Genomic DNA, 21,855 nt, shown 5'->3' on the forward strand with positions numbered 1-21,855 from the left:
TGAATAAACTACAATCACAAATAGAATGCAATAAATAAAATACAATTATAAATAGAAACAAGAGAGAGAGCTAAACAGGAAATGCAATTTTAAATAGGTGGGAGAGAGAATCGATGTAACGAATGTTGGGAGGAAGTGAGTTCCAAATTTTGGGGGCAGAGCAGCTGAAGGCTCTGTCAGTGACAGAGTCTGTCACCCATCGTGCTGAGACGGGCAGGGGGGGGGGGGCACACAGAGGCGGAGGGAGGAAGAGGATCTGAGGGAACGAGAGGGAATAGAAATTTGAAGAAGGTCAGATAGGTATGGGGGGGCAAGGTTCTGTATAGCTTTAAATTTATAAAGAAGAATTTTAAAGTTGATTCTATATTTGACCGGGAGCCAGTGGAGCTCTTGGAGGACGGGGGTGATGTGGTGAAAGGATGAGGTTCTGATGATGATCCGAGTCAATGAGTCCAGAGTAGTATTGTGATTTAGCTTGAGAGATACTGTTCTTGTCGAGAGAAAGTTGAGCGGTGTGCATATCTTTGTGAGCAGTGAGTCTGGTTCTCCGATAAAGTCTTTCAAGCTGGCGTGTTTTCGATTTCATGGAGCAGAGATGAGCGTTGAACCAGGGTGCAGAAAGAGTAAATAAAACAGAGCGGGATTTGACGGGAGCGAGCGTGTTGAGAATGTCGTTGAGGTCCGAGTTGTTGCGGCAAACCAGTTCGTCAGGAGAGGAGCTTGGGTCAAGAGATAATGGGGCGAACATTGAAGCAAGAGAGTCCGGGTTAATGCCCTTGATGTTACAAAAGTTGATAGAACGGGCTGTTTTGGTGGTGGAAAGTGTGATGGAAAGGTTACAAGTAACGAGGTAATGGTCTGTTATTGGAAGTTCGACAGCTGGGCTGTTGAATGGAGTCAAACCAGAGTAGCATATCAGGTCAAGTGTGTGACCTTTTATATGCGTAGGGACATCCACAAGTTGGCTGAAGTGAAGTCAATTGTTAGCGGAGTAGTTGGATTATTTATGTGTATGTTAAAGTCTCCCATGATAATTATATTCGGTGAGAGACAGGAGAGATGGGTGACAATAGTAGAAACTTCGTTTAAAAAGTCACAGTGAGGTTTGGGGGGGGGGGGGGGGATTAGTGGCGAGAATTGTGGGAGTTGCACCAGAAATTTGGCATGCAATGGATTCAAATGAACACGTTTCAGGGAGCGAGACTGGAACGACATTCCATATGTCATGATAAAAAATAGCTAGGCCACCTCCACGGCTAGAAAGGTGAGGTTTGGGAATATACACAAATCCGGGAGGAGTAGAGTCATTTAGCTGTGAAAAGTCACCAGGAGTTTGTCACGTTTCGTTAAAGCAAAGAAAGTCAAGTTTACGGTCTTTGAGGATGTCCTGGATCAGTTCCCCCTTTCCAGTAAGCGAGCGGATGTTTAGAAGGTCAAAGACGACAGCAGTGAAGTCCTTTGTGGTAGTGTTTTCGTACCGAGCAAGGCTGGCTAATACGCTGTGATCCACGGATCGGCGGTTATTTCTGCGAATCCAGCGTCGTGCTGACCAAAGGCAGGTGAAGTCCCCCGAGTCATCGACGGGGAATCTCAGAGGAGACCCACGGTGGATGCTTTTCGCCTCACACACATTTTCTGGGAACCAATTACGTTCGTGAGCTGAGATATTACTGTATAGATGTGTTTGTGCATGTGCGTGTATGGATGTGGGGGGCTGTGTGTGCGTATGTGGCTCAAAAGAATACTACTTCATGACACAGCAACTCCTGATAATTCATTTCTGCTTAATATGCACATTCATCTGCACACATAAGGGATGTACAGTGGCAGATTTAGTAAAGGAAAATGGCAATATTTGGGCAGAACTGAAAGCTCCCACTATCATATTAGCATGTCCATCAGTAATGTCAGCCAATACAAATGTAATAAGTTTAAAGCAATAAGATGAGCATATATGACCGATATTCAGAGGTTGAAAATGATTTTGCTGACAGACTAGATCACAATAATAAGTGCCACATTTCTGTTATTATGATGACAACCACGGATCACCTATCTCTGTATGTTTAGTAATGCTAATCTTACTGTATTACTGTGCCAAAACAGATTATTGGCTAAATGTAGAGAAGCAGATTGAGAGCAGTCGTGACAGTGACACATTCATCCAATCATGTATCCATCCACCCATCCTGATTCTGATTCACTTAACCCCACAAAAATCGCAGGCATGCTGGAGCTGATCACAGCTGACTTTGAGCAGTATGCGGGGCCACCCTATATTGTTTGCCAGCCAATAGCAGGGAAAACATAGACGAACAACCACACTTCAGGCCAATTCGGAATGCCCAATCAACGACAGTGACACAGTCAGAGATTTAATAAAATGTTCATCATTGTACTGAAATGCGTTTAATATACCTGTGTGTGTGTGTGTGTGTGTGTGTGTGTGTGTGTGTGTGTGTGTGTGTGTGTGTGTGTGTGTGTGTGTGTGTGTGTGTGTGTGTGTGCGTGTATTTACATATATACGGGCGGGCGGGTGGGTGGGCAGACAGAGAGAAACAGAGAGAGAAAGAAAGAGCGATAGATAGATAGATAGATAGATAGATAGATAGATAGATAGATAGATAGATAGATAGATAGATAGATAGATAGATAGATAGATAGATAGATAGATAGATAGATAGATAGATAGATAGATAGATAGATAGATAGATAGATAGATAGATAGATAGATAGATAGTTTCACCATCACAAGAATATGTACATGCACAAGCAAACGCTCACTGAGTTCAGAGATGCTTCCCACTCGTGTGGCCAGTAAGCACTGTTCAACAGAGCGCAATTCAGACTGGCTGTAGGCGTTTCCCTCGCCATTCGTTCCTGTACGCTGCTGCAGAGTCAGACCCTCGGGTAGGCTGAGCACACCTGAAACAGAAAGAGTAAGAAAGTTAGCAAACCTGTCAAAAAAAACAAACAACGAGGAATTACCGTTGTTCTAGTGTCGACGTGGTGCACTGTAACTTTGTGCTTAGGGAAAATAAATCATTTTTAGGCCTAATTTTTGTGGCTGTGATTGGAAAGAAACAGTAAAAGCATTATACAGCGCATCCCATTGGCATTTTCACTCAAACAATGTTGCTGAAGTGGCAGAAAGTCTGGTACAGTATATACATGTCATTGACTTTCAGGTGAACTCAGTATTGGTAAAGGAAAATGTAAACACAATTTATGAATATTGTTATATGCAATACAACTTGGGGCGGCCCGCGAGGCGAGTGGTTAGCACGTTGACTTCACAGTCAGGAGGTTGTGGGTTCAAAACAAGTTCGGTCTCCATGCATGGAGTTTGCATGTTTTCCCCGGGCTTGTGTGGGTTTTCTCCGGGTCTTACAGTTGCCTCCAAAAAGAAACCTGGCAGACTGATTGAACACTACACATTGATCCTAGGTGTGAGTGTGAGCGCCAATGGTTTCTTGTCTCTGTCTGCCCCGCCTATTGCCCGAAGACAGCTGGCACCCCAAGTGAGGATAAAGCGGTCTGGACAATGAAAGAATGAATGAATAAATTAATGTATATAACTTGAATAAAAAAATTAACAGCCATTATGAAAAAAAGAGTTTAAATAAGGTGTAAAATTATAGTTTTAAACGTGTATCTGATAATATAGTGATAGTGGTATGATTATGATCATTATGATATTATTCCCATGATTACATTCGGGTTTACACAGATTTTGTCCTCTGAGTTTTTCCAGTTCACAGGAAGTTTCCGCTGCTACTCTATTTGATATACAAACCAAATTCTAAAGAGGTTGTGACTTAAGTGGTAAACAAAAATACAACTAATTACAGTAAAATGATTTGCAAACTATATTTAATTGAATATACTGTACTCCAAAAACAAGACATTTAATTTTCAAACTGATAAAATATAGGGCGTTAAGCAAATAATCATGAACTTTTATGAAATCATTTTTTTTTTTTATGAATCAAGAAATTTTATGACCGCACCACGTTCCAAAAAAGCTGAGACAGGTAGTGAAAAAAAAGATGGAGAAAAAGGCTCGAGCATGTGCTGCAGCTGATCAAATTACAGCCATGGACCTCAGTCTCAATGCAATAAAACTAATTCACCTCAATTTGGTGGAAATCTGGCTAAAAATAATCAATCATTCAGAAAAAACAATCCATATTTCTAGTCCATTGACCAAAAACACCCCCTCGTTCTTGTTTTCCGAGCAGAGTTTCTTTTTTTCTTCTTTTTTTAGATGTGCTCCTGCAGTATCAACAGTAGGAAACAAGATTCCCCAACATTCTGGCAGGGCATATTGACTACCCACAGACATTTAGACTATCTGCTCTCAATATGCCAATTTGCCACAAATGCCCCAAGGTGCACTGTACATTCTGCTCACTGATAATAACCAGGCATTTAGCATATCCAAAGCGTAAAGCAGATGCTTAGCGAGCATTAGACCAGAGAGATGACACCCACTGACGATGTGCAACAAAGAACAGGAGACACTACCATCTGCTTCAAGTGTCAGGTGTCATTGAATAACTACATAATGGACCCAAATATACCATCAAGGCCTGAAAGATCAACGACAGAGAAAAGCAACAAAGAAAAGTAGAAGTTCTTAAGGAACTACAAAAAAAATGTTTTCTGTTTTTAAATGTAAACATCAAGTAAATCCTCCCGTTTTAAACAACAGGGGCCACTTGAAATTTCCCCGCTGCCACATTCTTCTTAAATATTTATATAGCACAGTTGCTGCTTGGCCTGTGGCGAACAGTGGTGCTGTGAGCTATTGCCTTGCCCCCAATAACTGTGTGCTCACCATTCTCCGTTAATAATCAACCCATGGTTGACAAAAATGTCATTAATATGTTATTATTCGGTGTTCATGTTGTAGGAGTGATACATTGTAATGTTTAAAATAACACATTGAATTATCGTGGAACCTAAATACCATGAAGCGTATGCAATTTTTCAATGCAACAAAGTATTTGTGAAGTATGCCATATTCTGATGAGAAGGTTTCTTCAGCCGTCATCTGTACAAAACTTTTGTACAGATGACGGCTGAAGAAACCTTCTCATCGATGGACCACTCCTGTACGACTGAGAGCTTACACAGACGTATGCCATATTCTGCTATTTACAAGGTTAACATTTTGAACTCAATGACAGTGAGGAACGACATCACCCGTACAGTTCAAAAAGGTTTTATGGCAAAAACAGCATTCCATCCATCCATCCATCCATCCATCCATCCATCCATCCATCCATCCATCCATCCATCCATCCATCCATCCATCCATCCATCCATCCATCCATCAGTTTCCCAATCAGCTAAACCTAACAAGGGGTGTGCTGGAGTTTATCCCAGGCAGTAGGTAGGGTACACCCTGAACTGGTTGCCAGTCAATCGTAGGCCACACATGGACGAACGACCATTGGCACACAGACAATTACTCTAAGGACAATTTAGCGCGCTCCATTAACCTGACATTCATGTTTTTGCAATTTAGGAGTAAACTGGTATACCCGAAGAAAACCCACACAAGCCCGAGGAGAACAACCAAATTCTACACAGAAAGGCCAAAGCCAGGATCAAACCCTGCACCTCTGAACGCACAACCAAGATCATAGGAGAGATTTTATTCCACTGCCATCGTAGTGGTACAAAAGATACCTCGCTGATAATGTTTATTAAAACATAATATTTTTGTTAAAGATGTCACATAAAACATTGACTTTTTTAATGTCTTGTCACCAAACAATGGGGTCTCTGAAGTGCCCGGCCACCCATCAAGTGAGAAATTAAATAGCGAAGTAACAAAAATGCAAAGTATTTTGCATAACAGGGTAACAAAAGGGTGATGGCAACATGCATGGTTTGCAACTCAAAGATAAGAGGCGGAGATTATGATTCAATTAAGCAGTGATGGCATCACCAAGGTAAGAAGAGGTAAGGATGGCACAGATTGTTTTGTTAATGCTGAGACTTATTGTAATATGTCCTTTAGGGATGAATTTCTCACACTGTTCTTGTATTTCATTTCATTAGGGTGTGCTTGCGAATGAAATAAAGTCCATGCTACAGGATAAGTTAAAACATCAAGGTTCTATATTTCATCATTCTACTAGGCCGGAACATGACTCGTAAATATTTGCTCATGCATCTATATAGGTGAATGCTTGGAATGCTTGATTGACAAAAAACAGACTATCTCTATATTGTGCAAAAAGACAGTGACCAAATTAATCATTTATCAACTTTGTTGCCATTATTCGGTGTTTGATCTCAAGGTAGAGCAAATAATCAATGGGAAATGAATCAAGAATCAAATAAAAGGGCTAACTATTTCGATAATCCATGTATAGACTGTCTACCTAAATTTTTTCCAAATCATTAGACATTCAGCCTCAGTAAATAGTATCTTTTTTTGTAGTTCTCTGTGATTATCTTGTTGAGTCTCGTGGTAAATTGAAGAAAGCCATTTACATATATCTGCTTTTACTTTGAAATAAAATAATCAATATTTTTTATATTATCAAATACTATACTACTATACTATCAAATATTTTAGGTCATTCGAGTGATTATTACACTATGTAATGAAATATTCTGAAAAAAATCAAGGTTGATATAAAATACTAACGTTGACATTTTTGTTCCTGAACCATTTTTTTTTTTTTTTTGGGATTTTTTTTAAACAAAAGAGAGAACCAGTCAGCGAAAGACAATCCAAATCTGAGCATCATCACTGTTGAGGGGAAGAAATCTGATGATTTGGCAATTTTAAAGTTAAGGCTGTAAATTTTTACTTCATTACAAAAATGTGTTTTAATTTGATAGATTAGTTGTGGATCGATTGATTTGACAGACACTCGTGGTGCATTTTCTTCATTGTCAATAATAACCCATTTTGTTTAATAAAGGAACAGAAATATTTTGAATCTATCTTTGTATCTACTCTATCACAACCCCCAAAAAATTGTCATGGCACTGGACTATGAAAATAATCGTGTTGACACACGAGAGTGCATTCGTTGCATTGCCATATGTCGACACACTTAAAGATAACAAAGTGATTGTTTGAGTCATTTATGAATAAATCTGCAAAAATAAATTCGAAAATAGGAGCATTTAGCTGTTCGACTCATTTGCTTTAGTTGGGGGGCAAAGCGATGAGGGCAGAACAGACACTGTCTGCCCTTAAGGACTCCCTGAAGGAGCACTTACATGCCGGTCAACCAACGTGCATTTACACCATGAGATATGTTGTCAATATCTTCCTATCCAATATCATCATGGTTGTGTGGGCTGATATTCGACACCTGCTGTTCTTTATATGTGGACTCGAGAGTTAAAGCAAAAGATTGTGTGTCACATTGTGTGTCGTGACCCGACTTTTTGAGATATTTTACAGTAGTGGGTTCGGTTCCAGATCTGGCCTCCCTGTGTGTAGTTTGCATGTTCTCCCAGGCCCCGTGCGGGTTACTCAGGTTTCCTCCAACAGTTCAAAAACATGCATGCAACACTTCAAATTGTACCTACGTGTGAGTGTAAGTGAAGACAGTTGCTCGTCTCTGTCTGCCCTGTGATTGGCTGGCAACTGGTTCATGGTGTACCACGCCTACTGCCCAAAGACAGCTGGGATAGACTCCAGCTTGCCCTGCAACCCTTGTGAGGATAAAGCGGATCAGAAAATAAATGGAATGAATAAATGCCCCCTCCCCATCCCCAAAATTGTCATGATCTGGTTGGCGACCAACGGGTGGCGCTGTCGGCCCTGCTTGCACCTGCACAGGTGCTGGTCGTCCCGATCAGTGGCGGACTGCCACGTTGGAATTGGCGACCAACGGGTAGCGACGTCAGCCCTGCCTGCAGCCTCGCAGGTGCTGGTCGTTTAAATCAGTGACACTTAAAAGGACTCCCAGCACGACCATCCGGTGTCAGTTCATTGTTTGTGGTATGCTTTGTATGCAATCGTATGCATTGTATGCTGTGCATGTGTTTGTTTAACCTTGGCGGACTTTTACACTTGGTTTTATTTTGACACTTTGTATTTTTTTCTGTTCAGTTGATTTTGATGTTTTACATTTTGTTCCTGCTGACTTTATTTTAATACAATTTGTCAAACAACCTCCTGCTCCCTCCTGCCCGCTTTTTGGGATCCGCACCCGCCATCACCACCTTGCAAAACATGACAAAAATGGCTTCAAGCCGTTTAGTTCCACTGTCAGTTTACGATTCCTATCAAACCTAACATAAATCAACATGAATTACACATTTTGTATTGAAAAAAACATTGCTTAGCCATTAGTCAACTTGCTTCGGAGCAATGAAAACATCTATGTGGCTGTGCTAAAATCGGGGTGCACATGTATACATGCACACTGTGAATAATCATGTGTCTGTCAGATTGGACTGCCTCTGCACACTTTTTTGTTCCAACTTTATTGCAGCCGTACACTCAGTGATAAAAGTCAGTGTAAAAAAATCTGTCAAAGATGGCAGCCACAAGGGTTGGTTCCAAGACTTAACTTCAGAATTAAATATTCCTAAGGCATCGTCGTTCCTGTACAGCAGAGATGAGCGCTGTGAATGCTGGAGGCCAGGGCCACAATTTTTCATCAGTTCTCCTGGAGGGGCCGTTGTCATTTTGAAGAAATAGAGTCCACATTATTCAATAGTGAGATAGCAAAAGCTTCACAAAACAATGTTCAAAGGTGCTGTTACAATATGCCACGGAAGAAAACGTGAGGGGAGACGGCAGGAGGCTGACAGTCGCTCTGAGCGAGAGAGCTTTACTGGAGAATAAATAACGTGCAGAAGCTCCCATTAAAACATCACTCGAAGAAACTTCCTTAGTCTTTGTGACAACAGAGGCACCCAAAGTCCAACACTTCAGTTCATCCAACCGTTTTCTATGAATGTAAAATCTGTGCTGTTTTCTAAGTGATGAGCCGTACAATTTGTAACACTTTAAGACACACAATAGCATATTTTTGGCTGCCGATTCCCATGCCTTGGGCATGGCATTAACTTTGTGCATTTGGACTGTCTGCACTGTCTCAGGGTTGAATAGAGCAGTAGAGCAGCAATGCCAAACTCGATGTGGCTCCTACCCTGCTCTTAAAATCTATTTTGGAGGGACTCATTGAGACGTATACATCTTCTAATGTGGTGTTTCTCTCAGCTAACAACGGATTTGCCTCGACATATCGAGACAGTGGAGTCAGTCCTTGATTTGGCAAATCGCAAAAAGAAAAATGAAGTACAAAGATGTTGTTTGATACTTTTGGTCAAGCAAAAAACATTTTTTTAATGAACAGACAAATGGAAAAGGTGAATTGCAAATTCAGGCTCGAAAGCGTTAATAATGTCGTAACGGCACATGAATATATGGAGGACCGGGCTTCGTTTGTTGTGCCAGGCCAGATGGCTACCATATGTATCTAAGCAGGTGATCATAGAGGGAAAGATAGTAAGACGGAAGGCTGACATGGTGGATCATAACTTCTTTTCTACGTTATAGCAGCTTAAAATATTTTATCTTCTGTGTCGTGAATCCAGTGGTCTGAATAACGGTGGGAAAAGAAAACACAGGATCCCGCAAGACAAATAACGTCATCATGGCATAGTAGACTATGAATAGTTTGGTTCGTACTTTGCGGTGACCAGTTTGGTCTGATGAAACCACAAGCCTGTAATATGTTGGTCATGTGTCAGCCACAATGGGAAGAATTATCAAACCATACGAGCAAATATTAGCAAAAGTTGAGAAACTGGGACAAACAGAAGCTATGTGAGGAACTACAAGTACAAACATGAAAAGAAATGGTTAACTCATTCACTGCCAGACGTGCAAAAATATGTCCACTCCAGTGCTTGGGCATTTGTCATTGTCACATGAATTCTTGGACTCACAGAATATTGAGTTTTAGGACTACAAAAAAATTCAAGACAGCGTTAGGCCTGTGTAAGCTCTCAGTCGTACAGGAGTGGTCCATCGATGAGAAGGTTTCTTCAGCCGTCATCTGTACGAATTCGAAGGTTTCGGACGTTTCGCCTCCTATCCAAGAGGCTTCGTCAGCGAACTAAAGTCTGACTGGTCGTATCGGCCCTATTTCTATATCCCTAATGTCCAGACATGGCGGCGCCGGACACAGCTATGATAGGTCTCTACTCTCAGGTTGGGGGGGGGGGCAGAGGACCACACCCTGTGGCCCAGCTGATTGTTCCTACATTCCTGACTAACGACTGGCCTATTTGCCCCACTCCCACCGGTATCACCTCATCAGCATTACGAATGTTGCCTAACCTGTTTTGCCTAAGCAGGCTATTGTATGAACGATCCAAATTGAACCTCACCCCACCAGACCGGTTTAATGAAGGATGTTGTTGTTTTATAAGAATCGCTTCTTTTACCCACCTTTCAAACCATCTATGTTCTTTCGCGAAGATTTTAACCTCATTGTCGTCAAATGAGTGGTTGCTAGCTTTTAGGTGCAAATGTACTGCCGATTGAGGCCCACTTGTATTATCCCTGCGATGTTGATAAAGTCTTTTTTTGAGAATTTGTTGAGTCTCCCCAATCTACTGCTCTTTACAATTTTCATTCTTACAATGTATTGAATAAACTACATTACTTAGTTTTTCATTTGGTAGCCAACAACCATCCATGCTCACAATCACACCGGGGACAATTTGGAGTGTTCGGTCAGCCTGCCATGCATGTTTTTGGAATACGGGAAGAAACCGGAGGACCCGGAGAAAACCCACACAGGCCTGGGAAGAACATGCAAACTCCACACAGGAAGGCCGGAGCAGGGATTGATCCCACGACCTCCAACAACATAACTGATAGATTTGGACCCATAGTTAATCACTGGAATCAAGATTACAATGCCCACTCTGTTATTGATCAAGCAAAAATTAAGTAGCTACATTTGAAGAGTTTTTTTGTCTTGCAGGCTCGCTTTTATGACAATGGACGTGACAATACACTGATTCCAATGAAATGCACTCATAAACTAATTGCATTGGATCTCCCAATAACTACAGGGAAATGCCAGTTATTTATACATGCAAGGGAGCATTTAACTGCTGATGTGCCATATATTTTCATAATTAGAACATAGAAGTCTGGCGAGTCCTGAAATACGCGTGAACACCACCATTACAATCCAAATGATTGCGACCATTTATGCGTTTAATTGAGGAAATAAACAAATTTGGACATTAAATTAAACAATATTCTTAACAGTATAGTCGTTCTAATTATGTGACGTTTTCATCCTTAAAATGCTACATCCCAATGGGACTGTTTCGGAAACACACTGCATTAATGACTTTTAATTGGAACAAATGTAGCCACAAGGGGGCACATGCCAGTGTCTTATTGTGCCGGTCCCAAGCCCGGATAAATAAAGAGGGTTGTGTCAGGAAGGGCATCCGACGTAAAAAAAAAATTGCCAAAACAAATATGCGAATCAAACCTATGAATCCCATACCGGATCGGTCGAGGCCCGGGTTAACAACGGCCGCCATTGTTACTGTTGACCTTCAGGGTGCCAGTGGAAAATGGACTACTGTTGGTCGAAGAAGGAGAGGAGGGAGGTGTGCCCGGAGGAAAAGAGAGAAATGGAACGCCAAGCGTATAGAACGAAGAGTAGGAACTTTGAATGTAGGAACAATGACAGGTAAAGGTAGAGATCTGGTTGACATGATGCAGAGAAGGAAGGTAGGCATACTGTGTGTCCAGGAGACCAGTTGGAAAGGGACCAAGGCTAGAAGCTTAGGGTCAGGGTTTAAGTTGTTCTGTCATGGTGAAGACAGAAAGAGAAATGGAGTTGGGGTTATCTTAAAAGAGGAGTTTGTTAGGAATGTCTTAGAAGTAAAAAGAGTATCAGATAGAATGATGAGTCTGAAGCTAGAAATTGAAGGCGTGATGTTCAATGTTGTTTGTGGGTTTGCCCCACAAGTAGGATGTGAGCTGACGGAGAAGGAGAAAATTTGGTTGGACTTTGATGAAGTCATACAGAACATCCCGAGAAGTGAGAGGGTTGTAATTGGTGGAGACTTCAATCGACATGTTGGCGCAGGAAACAAAGATGATGAGGATGTGATGGGCAGGTTTGGACTCCAGATGAGGAACGCTGAAGGACAGATTGACTTTGCTAAGAGAATGCAAATGGGTATTGTGAATATTTTCTTTCAGAAGAGACCGGAACATAGGATGACCTATAAGAGTGGAGGCAGAAGTACACAGGTAGACTACATTTTGTGTCAAAGGCGCCATCTAAAGGAAATCAGTGACTGCAAAGTAGTGGTTGGTGAGAGTGTAGCCAGACAGCATAGGATTTAATTTGGAGAGCACGGGGATTGTGGTGCGGACGGAGGAGGGAGCGCATGGAGAGAGAGAGAGAGACGAACGGGCTCCAGGAGTATTTATGCGGCGCATAGTAATGACGCGACAGGATGTGACGTAATAAAATGCGACATCGTGTAAAGGAAGGCAGGATATGACATACGAGGAAGTTCAAAATGTAAACAAAGATTACAGAGCGATGTTTAGAGATGTTTGTATGGCGAATTACCCTAACAGTGGTGTGTAGGATGACGCTGGCAGTGAGGAAGATGAAGAAACCAAAGCCTGAAGTGAGGACAAAATGGTGGAAGTTGAAAAAGGAAGAATCTTGCATGGCATTTAGGAAGGAGGTAAGACAAGCACTGGGTGGGCAAGAGGTCCTTTCAGATCACTGGCAAACTACAGCGAACATAATCAGAGACACAGGTCGGAAAGTACTTGGTGTATCGAGTGGAAGAAAGGTAGATAAGGAGACTTGGTGGTGGAACGGGGAGGTGCAGGAGTGTATACAGAGAAAGAGGTTAGCAAAGAAGAAGTGGGACACTGAGAGGACGGACGAGAGTAGACAGCAGTACAAGGAGATGCAGCGCACGGTTAAAGTAAAGGTGGCAAAGGCCAAACAAGAGGCCTATGATGACTTGTATGCTCGGCTGGACAGCAAGGAAGGTGAGACTGATCTCTACAGGCTGGCGAGACAGAGAGACAAAGATGGTAAGGACCTGCAGCAGGTTCGGGTGATTAAGGATAGAGATGGCAATGTATTAACAGGTGCCAGTAGTGTGATGGCAAGATGGAAAGAGTACTTTGAAGAATTGATGAACGAGGAAAATGAGAAGGAACAAAGAGTAGAAGACGTGACTGTTGTGGACCAAGACGTAGCAAGCATTAGCAAGGATGATGTGAGGAGGGTGCTGAAGAGGATGAAGGGTGGAAAGGCACTTGGGCCTGATGATTTACCAATCGAGGTATGGAAGTGTGGTGGCGGTGGTGTTCCTGACTGGGTTATTCAACAAGATCTTAGATGAGAAACAGATGCCTGAAGAATGGAGACGAAGTGTACTCGTGCCCATTTTTAAGAACAAAGGAGATGTGCAGAGTTGTACTAATTACAGAGGAATAAAGTTGATGAGCCATACAATGAAACTCTGGGAAAGAGTAGTCGAAGCAAGACTAAGAGCAGAAGTGAACATTTGTGAGCAGCAGTATGGCTTCATGCCAAAAAAGAGTACGACAGATGCAGTGTTTGCTTTAAGAATGCTGATAGAGAAATACAGAGAAGGTCAGAAGGAATTGCATTGTGTCTTTGTAGATCTGGAGAAAGCGTATGACAGGGTGCCCAGAGAAGAGCTGTGGCATTGCATGAGGAAGTCTGGAGTGACGGAAAATTATGTCAGAGCGGTGCAAGACATGTATCATGACTGTAAGACAGTTGTGTGGTGTGCTGTCGGTATGACTGAGGAATTCAAGGTGGAGGTGGGACTCCACCAGGGATCAGCTCTGAGCCCCTTCTTGTTTGCTATGGTGATGGACAGGCTGACAGACGATGTTAGACAAGACTCTCCTTGGACCATGATGTTTGCAGATGTTTGCAAGACGGAGTATATGTGTGTGAATGAGAGGGATCCAAGTGCAAGAGTGATGCTACAGGGGGAAGAGATAAAGAAGGTGGAGGATTTTAAGTACTTGGGGTCAACTGTCCAGAGCAATGGAGAGTGTGGAAAAGAGGTGAAGAAGCGTGTCCAGGCAGGCTGGAGTGGCTGGAGAAAAATGGGTTTCAGCTAGGATGAAAGGAAAAGTGTATAAAACCGTGGTCAGACCAGCCATGACGTTTGGACTGGAGACAGTGCCACTGAAGAAAAGACAGGAAGCAGAGCTGGAGGTAGCAGAGCTGAAGATGTTAAGGTTTTCTTTGGGAGTGACCAGGTTGAATAGGATCAGGAATGAGTACATTAGAGGGACAACTCATATTAGAGGCTTTGGAGAGAAAGTCAGAGAGGCCAGACTGAGATGGTTTGGACATGTCCAGAGGAGAGAGAGTGACTATATCGGGAGAAGGATGCTGAGTCTTGAACTGCCAGGCAGGAGACCGAGAGGAAGACCGAAGAGGAGGTTTATGGATGGGGTCAAAGAGGACATGAAGGTAGCTGGTGTGAGAGAAGAGGATGCACAAAACCGGGATAGATTGAGGACATTGATTCGCTGTGGCGACCCCTGAGGGGAAAAGCTGAAAGGAAAAGAAGAATTGGAACACATGCAAAAGGAATCGAGAAAAAAGTTTCTTCAGCCGTCATAAACCTATTCCTCGACTGACCACTCCTGTATGACTGAGAGTCAACACAGACATAAGCAAAAGGAATGTAATAAAACAGTGTGGCGGTTGTCCTGCTGAATGTTCTCTGACAGTCTTTGCAGTTGGATGTGCCTTCGCAGGATGAGGTGATCCAACAAAAGCCTATGCCATGGACTTTGGCCGATTGCAAGCACACAAAGAGTAAATATTGCAGCCTGAAAGAGATTCCTACTCCGACACACCTGATTGAAACGATCAGCTCTTCATTGTGCTCTGCAGGAGCCTGATCATGACACAATGTATCAAAACTCCTCGAGGACGGGGGGAGTTTAACACATGAGGTTTGGGCCCTCCAATGTGAGCTTTCTTCTGTCTTCCTTCCATGCATAGGTTGCATTGCTTGCATAGGTTCTTGCTGGATTCTTCATCTCCCTCCCACATTCCAAAAACATGCATGTTGGTCAGAGTGAACACTAAAATTAGACATAGGTGAGTGACTGTGAAGCCCAGTTTTTATGGAGAAATTTTAAAGTGTTCAGCAGACTTCCAAACTTTAAGATCCCCATGCAGGATAAGAATTAAATCACAGGTGAAAAAGCTTTGAAATACAGTGTGCGGTGGACAGTCACATAGCAAAAGCAACGCATCACACACGAATCGATTTCTTCTTGAACATTGCAGCAGTGTATATATATATATATATATATATATATATATATATATATATATATATATATATATATATATATATATATATATATATATATATATATATATATATATGTGTGTGTGTGTGTGTGTGTGTGTGTGTGTGTGTGTGTGTGTGTGTCGTGCACATGTTCAGTTTCGTGAGGGAATTAGCAGCTGCAGCTCCTCTGTTAATCAACTGTGCCCTTTTTAAGGTAAATTTGGATGCCAATATTCTGTTAGAATTTCTACATTCCATGTGATGTTTGCTGTGACCTGAAATTCTTCATAATGATGGTAGTGATATTAATGCTTCTTACGTGTCTTTACAAGCTTTGGCCTGCTACCTGCCTTTGTTTGCTGCACATCTACCTCGCACCTGGTTTCTCAACTGGGTTTCTCAACTGGCCTGAACCTGGACACATTCTCTGTAGCCAAGGGACCTGCAAAATTTACTACAGATGTGTAACTCATCAATATAGCTGCTGTTTTTTTCTGCATCTGAGTCCTCCTTACAACCAGCCATCTAACACTTTTTTATCAGTTGTTCCTGTTGTTGACTGTTCTCAACGGTTTGGCGGATACATTTATCCAAGAAAATATGTGCTTGATGGCTGTGCATTCTCGCCTGCATGTGCATAAGGGCACTAATTCTGATGATGGGGTATCGGTTCTATTTGACCCATTGCCATTTGATAATTGCAGGGAGCTTATGTTTGTTTGTGACAGCCCAATTTTGTTCAAAAATGTCGGTGCTGTTGGATAGTCGGCGTTGGTATGAATGGTAAGACAGACACTTTGAACTGGGAGTGAGGGCTTGGAATTGAAGCGGATCTAAATGAACCAATATCTGCATTTGTCACTCTACAGTACAGGTATCAAAGTCAAGGCCGAGGGGGCAAATTTGGCCTGCCATATGCTTTTATTTGGCCCACAAAAGCAAATCAAACTTGTGAAATTCCATGATGAATTACAAATAGTCCCATGTAAACCACAATAACAGTCATTATTTTTACTTCAAATTTGAAATCTACTTATTAATTTGTTGTGCGCTCTATATGTACTATGTTGAGAGAACTAAACATTAAAATGGCTTCCCCAAATTCATAACGGACCCTGAGAGGTAACCGTAACTACAATATAGCCCGCCGTAAAAAATGAGTTCGACACACTTGCTCGACAGTATTTGTTTACTTTTCAAACTTAGCTTGCAGCAGATGTGGCGTCATGCACACTGTAATCATGACGTCTCAGTTCCACTCATTAAAAATAGATTAATTCTCTCTTCTTCCATCCATCGGTGCTTCAAACAACAAGGCATGGTTGTTACAATTATACAATTATCCATGTTTTATGTAATGTGCTGTAGTATTTTCATGACATTTTAAATATTCAGTCAAAAAATCAAGATGTATTGTTAAATTCTATGGAATACAGTACGTAATTGTGAATTTGGGGCTCACTTACTTAATTAGTTATGAGTGACGAACTGCCTCCCTCCTCACTGACTCGGTGCAAAAATAAGGTATTTATTGAAACAGTTTAAATTGTTATCTATATATATACAGTAAAGTCTCTTTATATCGATATTCAAGGGAGTCCGAAAAAATATCGATATAACCGGGACTATCGATATATCCGACCCTGTTTGCATGTAATTTTCTCCGTGCGTGCATAGAAATAGTATCGATATAACCGGGACTATCGATATATCCGATATCGATATAACGAGACTTTACTGTATATATATATATATATATATATATATATAAGTCCTCCTTACAACCAGCCATCTAACACTTTTTTATCAGTTGTTCCTGTTGTTGACTGTTCTCAACGGTTTGGCGGATACATTTATCCAAGAAAATATGTGCTTGATGGCTGTGCATTCTCGCCTGCATGTGCATAAGGGCACTAATTCTGATGATGGGGTATCGGTTCTATTTGACCCATTGCCATTTGATAATTGCAGGGAGCTTATGTTTGTTTGTGACAGCCCAATTTTGTTCAAAAATGTCGGTGCTGTTGGATAGTCGGCGTTGGTATGAATGGTAAGACAGACACTTTGAACTGGGAGTGAGGGCTTGGAATTGAAGCGGATCTAAATGAACCAATATCTGCATTTGTCACTCTACAGTACAGGTATCAAAGTCAAGGCCGAGGGGGCAAATTTGGCCTGCCATATGCTTTTATTTGGCCCACAAAAGCAAATCAAACTTGTGAAATTCCATGATGAATTACAAATAGTCCCATGTAAACCACAATAACAGTCATTATTTTTACTTCAAATTTGAAATCTACTTATTAATTTGTTGTGCGCTCTATATGTACTATGTTGAGAGAACTAAACATTAAAATGGCTTCCCCAAATTCATAACGGACCCTGAGAGGTAACCGTAACTACAATATAGCCCGCCGTAAAAAATGAGTTCGACACACTTGCTCGACAGTATTTGTTTACTTTTCAAACTTAGCTTGCAGCAGATGTGGCGTCATGCACACTGTAATCATGACGTCTCAGTTCCACTCATTAAAAATAGATTAATTCTCTCTTCTTCCATCCATCGGTGCTTCAAACAACAAGGCATGGTTGTTACAATTATACAATTATCCATGTTTTATGTAATGTGCTGTAGTATTTTCATGACATTTTAAATATTCAGTCAAAAAATCAAGATGTATTGTTAAATTCTATGGAATACAGTACGTAATTGTGAATTTGGGGCTCACTTACTTAATTAGTTATGAGTGACGAACTGCCTCCCTCCTCACTGACTCGGTGCAAAAATAAGGTATTTATTGAAACAGTTTAAATTGTTATCTATATATATACAGTAAAGTCTCTTTATATCGATATTCAAGGGAGTCCGAAAAAATATCGATATAACCGGGACTATCGATATATCCGACCCTGTTTGCATGTAATTTTCTCCGTGCGTGCATAGAAATAGTATCGATATAACCGGGACTATCGATATATCCGATATCGATATAACGAGACTTTACTGTATATATATATATATATATATATATATATATATATATATATATATATATATATATATATATATGCAACATGCAGCCCGGTAGTTAAGTGGATAGCACACCAACTTCATAGTGCAGAGGTCGTGGATTTAATCCCCGGTCCGACCTTCCTGTGTAGAGTTTGCATGTTCTCCCCGGTTCTGCGTGGGTTTTCTCCGGGTTCTCTGGCTTCCTCTTACATTCCAAACACATGCATGGTAGGCTGATTGAACACTAGAAATTGTCGCTAGGTGTGAGTGTGAGTGTGAATAGTTGTTTGTCTCTGTGTGCACTGCGATTGACTGGCAACCAATTCAGAGTGTCCTGCCCGAAGACACCTGGGATAGGCTACAGCACCCCCACAACTAACGAGAGCCTATACAACTTCACAAGCAAATGTCATGTAAACATGATGGTATTGCAGACGTTTTTTAGAAATGTTACAACATGTATTCTGACATTTTTGCTTCTTGCAGAGTCACACTAAGCCAAATGTGGAAAAACATGCTTTTTTTCATACATTTATTGGATTCTATCTAATAAATAGAATGATGTATCTGATGTGATTGCATTGTTTGCTAAAGCTTTGTCACAAAAAAATGGGAGGTTAAAAAAAAATGGGTGAGGAGAAGCAAAAAAAAAAAAAAACATGCTCGAACACGCAGTTCAGTATCACACAATAGAACGAGCACACACAGAGATGACTTGTGACGGGTGACCGGTGCACAACAAGGGCTATTATGTAATCATATCCAATCATAGTGAAACCAGTCTCCCTCCTGGCTGTGTCTTACTCAGCCCCAAGGTAGCAGCTCACTTGCTATTATTTCATTCTTTTTTTTTGTTAAATCTCTTTTCTACTGCAAAGGTTAATAGGTCTGTGTGTGGAACCCACGAGGTGTGCAATTCCCGCAGGATGGTTTGGCAATCAGCAACAAGGGAGTGGAGGGGAATTGTTAAGTCACTGAGCCATGCGCACACCCTCACGCGTCATCCCCCCACAGAAGGTCTACTTTTCGATGAAAGACTTTGCTCAATGTCTCCCATGCCATTTGATTTGCTTTTGATTGCTTTGTTTTTGCCAACAAAAGAAAGACAAAAACACGGTAAATTTGGAGGGCTCCTATTGACAGATTGTCCTAGCACTCCAGCTAAATGCAACAATGTTTTGATGTAATTGCTCATTTAGCACCGAGGGCACTCGAGTAATTAAAGAATATGAGTAATGCCATGAAAAGGGGATTTTGCTAAAAGGGGATGCTTTCCTCAGGCCCAGGGATTACATCCAATCCAGATGCTTGTAAACACAGGCTGCTTTTAAACGAAGCCACCCCTGGACATGAAAACTCGGCAGAATAAACACAAAGCAAAGTGCAAGGCATATAAGACAGTAACACCTTCAGGCGGAAAAGATACAGTCACTGGCCATGCATAATGGGCGCATGGTTCTTAGGTTTGTGTGTCTGCATCAGTTTGTGTCTCTGTGTACATTTCTCTCCCATTTTGCCTGCATAGATGAACAAAGCAAGCCTGAGCTCATGAGCTGGCCACTCCAAATGAAAACAATGATGCACACATTTTCAGGAAAATATTTTTTAAGTTCCTGCAATGAAGAGGCATGGAAATAATTTTCATCTTTCATTTTCATGTCATTCTCAAAAAAATACTTTCTCAACATCGCAGTCGCAGGGGTGATACTAGTGGGCCTCAATCGGCAGTACATATGCACCTGTCATGATGCCAAAATAAATGTTAAATAATTTTGTGTTTTCTGGATTTTGGATGGGAGAAAGGTGCGCATTTCTCCCCATCCAAAACAGTAAAGTTGGGCGACCACTAATTGACTCTGAGAAGGTGATTGCAACCACCTGGGAATGGCCAATTGCCGCTGGAACCTGATTGGCCAGAAGCTCAGGTGAAGCACCTTTAAAACCAGACTGAGCCAGTCACTTTGAGGAGGAAGAAGAGGGAGAAAGGACAGCCTGGAGAGCAGTGTTACCAGTGGTCAGCCGAAAACTGATATCCATCGAGACTTCAAATAAAGAAAACTTACAATATCCTTCCTGCATCTGGCTGAGTGAACTTTTATCATCTTTCCACATGCTTGCTGTCTCACCGCATAACAGCACCTAAAAGCTAGCAACTATTCATTTGACGACAATGAGGTTACAATCTTCGCGAAAGAACATAGAGGGTTTGAAAGGGGGACTTCTTCTTTTCCTTTCGGCTTTTCCCCTCAGGGGTCGCCACAGCGAATCAATGTCCTCCATCTATCCTGGTTTTGTGCATCCTCTTCCCTCACACCAGCTACCTTCATGTCCTCTTTGACCACATCCATAAACCTCCTCTTCGGTCTTCCTCTCGGTCTCCTGCCTGGCAGTTCAAGGCTCAGCATCCTTTTCCCGATATAGTCGCTCTCTCTCCTCAGGACATGTCCAAACCATCTCAGTCTGGCCTCTCTGACTTTCGCTCCAATGCCTCTAATATGAGTTGTCCCTCTAATGTACTCATTCCTGATCCTATCCAACCTGGTCACTCCCAAAGAAAACCTCAACATCTTCAGCTCTGCTACCTCCAGCTCTGCTTCCTGTCTTTTCTTCAGTGGCACTGTCTCCAGTCCAAACATCATGGCTGGTCTGACCACTGTTTTATACACTTTTCCTTTCATCCTAGCTGAAACCCTTTTATCGCATATCACACCTGATATTTTTCTCCAGCCGCTCCAGCCTGCCTGGACACGCTTCTTCACCTCTTTTCCACACTCTCCATTGCTCTGGACAGTTGACCCCAAGTACATAAAATCTTCCACCTTCTTTATCTCTTCTCCCTGTAGCATCACTCTTGCACTTGGATCCCTTTCATTCACACACATATATTCCGTCTTGCTGCGACTGATCTTCATTCCGATCCTTTCCAGGGCATATCTCCACATCTCTAGTTTCTCCGCCACCTGTTCCCTGTTCTTGCTACAGATCACAATGTCATCTGCAAACATCATGGTCCAAGGAGATTCTTGTCTAACATCGTCTGTCAGCCTGCCCATCACCATAGCAAACAAGAAGGGGCTCAGAGCTGACCCCTGGTGGAGTCCCACCTCCACCTTGAATTCCTCAGTCATACCGACAGCGCACCTCACAACTGTCTTACAGTCATGATACATGTCTTGCACCGCTCTGACATACTTTTCCGTCACTCCAGACTTCCTCATGCAATGCCACAGCTCTTCTCTGGGCACCCTGTCATACGCTTTCTCCAGATCTACAAAGACACAATGCAATTCCTTCTGAATTCTCTGTACATCTCTATCAGCATTCTTAAAGCAAACACTGCATCTGTCGTACTCTTTTTTGGCATGAAGCCATACTGCTGCTCACAAATGTTCACTTCTGCTCTTAGTCTTGCTTCGACTACTCTTTCCCAGAGTTTCATTGTATGGCTCATCAACTTTATTCCTCTGTAATTAGTACAA

At 41.8% G+C, this 21,855-nt stretch overlaps 1 protein-coding gene across 1 annotated transcript in view; it reads right to left on the reverse strand.

Annotated features, from left to right (window-relative positions):
- abtb3b (ankyrin repeat and BTB domain containing 3b) overlaps positions 1-21,855 on the reverse strand; it is a 158,470-nt gene that overhangs the window by 44,897 nt on the left and 91,718 nt on the right. The window contains exon 2 of the mRNA XM_088997204.1: positions 2,785-2,925. Coding sequence (XP_088853330.1) covers positions 2,785-2,925 — 141 coding nt within the window. The remainder of the gene's footprint in view (positions 1-2,784; positions 2,926-21,855) is intronic.

Source organism: Hippocampus bargibanti, linkage group LG05, assembly GCF_051943395.1.
Source record: "Hippocampus bargibanti isolate YZ-2025 linkage group LG05, ASM5194339v1, whole genome shotgun sequence".
Lineage (NCBI taxonomy): Eukaryota > Metazoa > Chordata > Actinopteri > Syngnathiformes > Syngnathidae > Hippocampus > Hippocampus bargibanti.